The 1,144-nt window shown below is 74.7% G+C and overlaps 1 protein-coding gene across 1 annotated transcript in view; it reads left to right on the forward strand.

The window, feature by feature from the left end:
- EGR2 (early growth response 2) overlaps window positions 1-1,144 on the forward strand; it is a 4,686-nt gene that overhangs the window by 2,793 nt on the left and 749 nt on the right. The window contains exon 3 of the mRNA XM_026069940.1: window positions 17-1,142. Within this exon, the coding sequence (XP_025925725.1) occupies window positions 17-1,142 (1,126 nt within the window). The remainder of the gene's footprint in view (window positions 1-16; window positions 1,143-1,144) is intronic.

Genomic DNA, 1,144 nt, shown 5'->3' on the forward strand with positions numbered 1-1,144 from the left:
GGACATGGGCGACAAGAGAGCTCTGGACCTGCCCTACGCCGCCAGCTTCGCGCCCAGCGCCCCGGCCTCCCGCAACCAGACCTTCACCTACATGGGCAAATTCTCCATCGACCCGCAGTACCCCGGCGCCGGCTGCTACCCCGAGGGCATCATCAACATCGTGAGCGCGGGGATCCTGCAGGGGGTCAGCACGCCCTCCTCCTCCTCCTCCTCCTCCTCCTCCGCCGCCTCCTCCGCCTCCTCCTCGGCCACCGCCGCCTCCGCCGCCTCCGCCGCCTCCCCCAACCCGCTGGCCGGGGCCCTGGGCTGCACCATGGCGCAGGGCCAGCCGGCCGACCTGGAGCACCTCTACTCGCCGCCGCCGCCGCCCTACTCGGGCTGCGGCGACCTGTACCCGCAGGACCCCTCCTCGGCCTTCCTGCCCGCCGCCACCGGCGCGGCGCTGCCCTTCCCGCCGCCGCCCTCCTACCCCTCCCCGAAGGCGGCGGCGGCCGACGGCGGGCTCTTCACCATGATCCCCGAGTACGGCGGCTTCTTCCCGCCGCCCCAGTGCCAGCGGGAGCTGCACGCCGGCCCCGACCGCAAGCCCTTCCCCTGCCCCCTCGACTCGCTCCGCGTCCCGCCGCCCCTCACGCCGCTCTCCACCATCCGCAACTTCACCATGGGGGCGCCGCCGGCGGGCGCCGCCACCGGCAATGCCCCCGGCGGCGGCGGCGGCGAGGGCGCCCGGCTGCCCGCCGGCGCCTACAGCCCGCACCACCTGCCGCTGCGGCCCATCCTGCGGCCCCGCAAGTACCCCAACCGGCCCAGCAAGACGCCGCTCCACGAGCGGCCCCACGCCTGCCCCGCCGAGGGCTGCGACCGCCGCTTCTCCCGCTCCGACGAGCTCACCCGCCACCTCCGCATCCACACAGGCCACAAGCCCTTCCAGTGCCGCATCTGCATGCGCAACTTCAGCCGCAGCGACCACCTCACCACCCACATCCGCACGCACACCGGCGAGAAGCCCTTCGCCTGCGACTTCTGCGGCAGGAAGTTCGCCCGCTCCGACGAGAGGAAGCGGCACACCAAGATCCACCTGCGCCAGAAGGAGCGCAAAGGAGCCGCCGCCGCCGCCGGCTGCCCGCAGCCCGCCGCCGGCAGC

The sequence above is a fragment of the Apteryx rowi genome, unplaced genomic scaffold, assembly GCF_003343035.1.
Source record: "Apteryx rowi isolate R43461 unplaced genomic scaffold, aptRow1 scaffold_30, whole genome shotgun sequence".
NCBI classification, from domain to species: domain Eukaryota; kingdom Metazoa; phylum Chordata; class Aves; order Apterygiformes; family Apterygidae; genus Apteryx; species Apteryx rowi.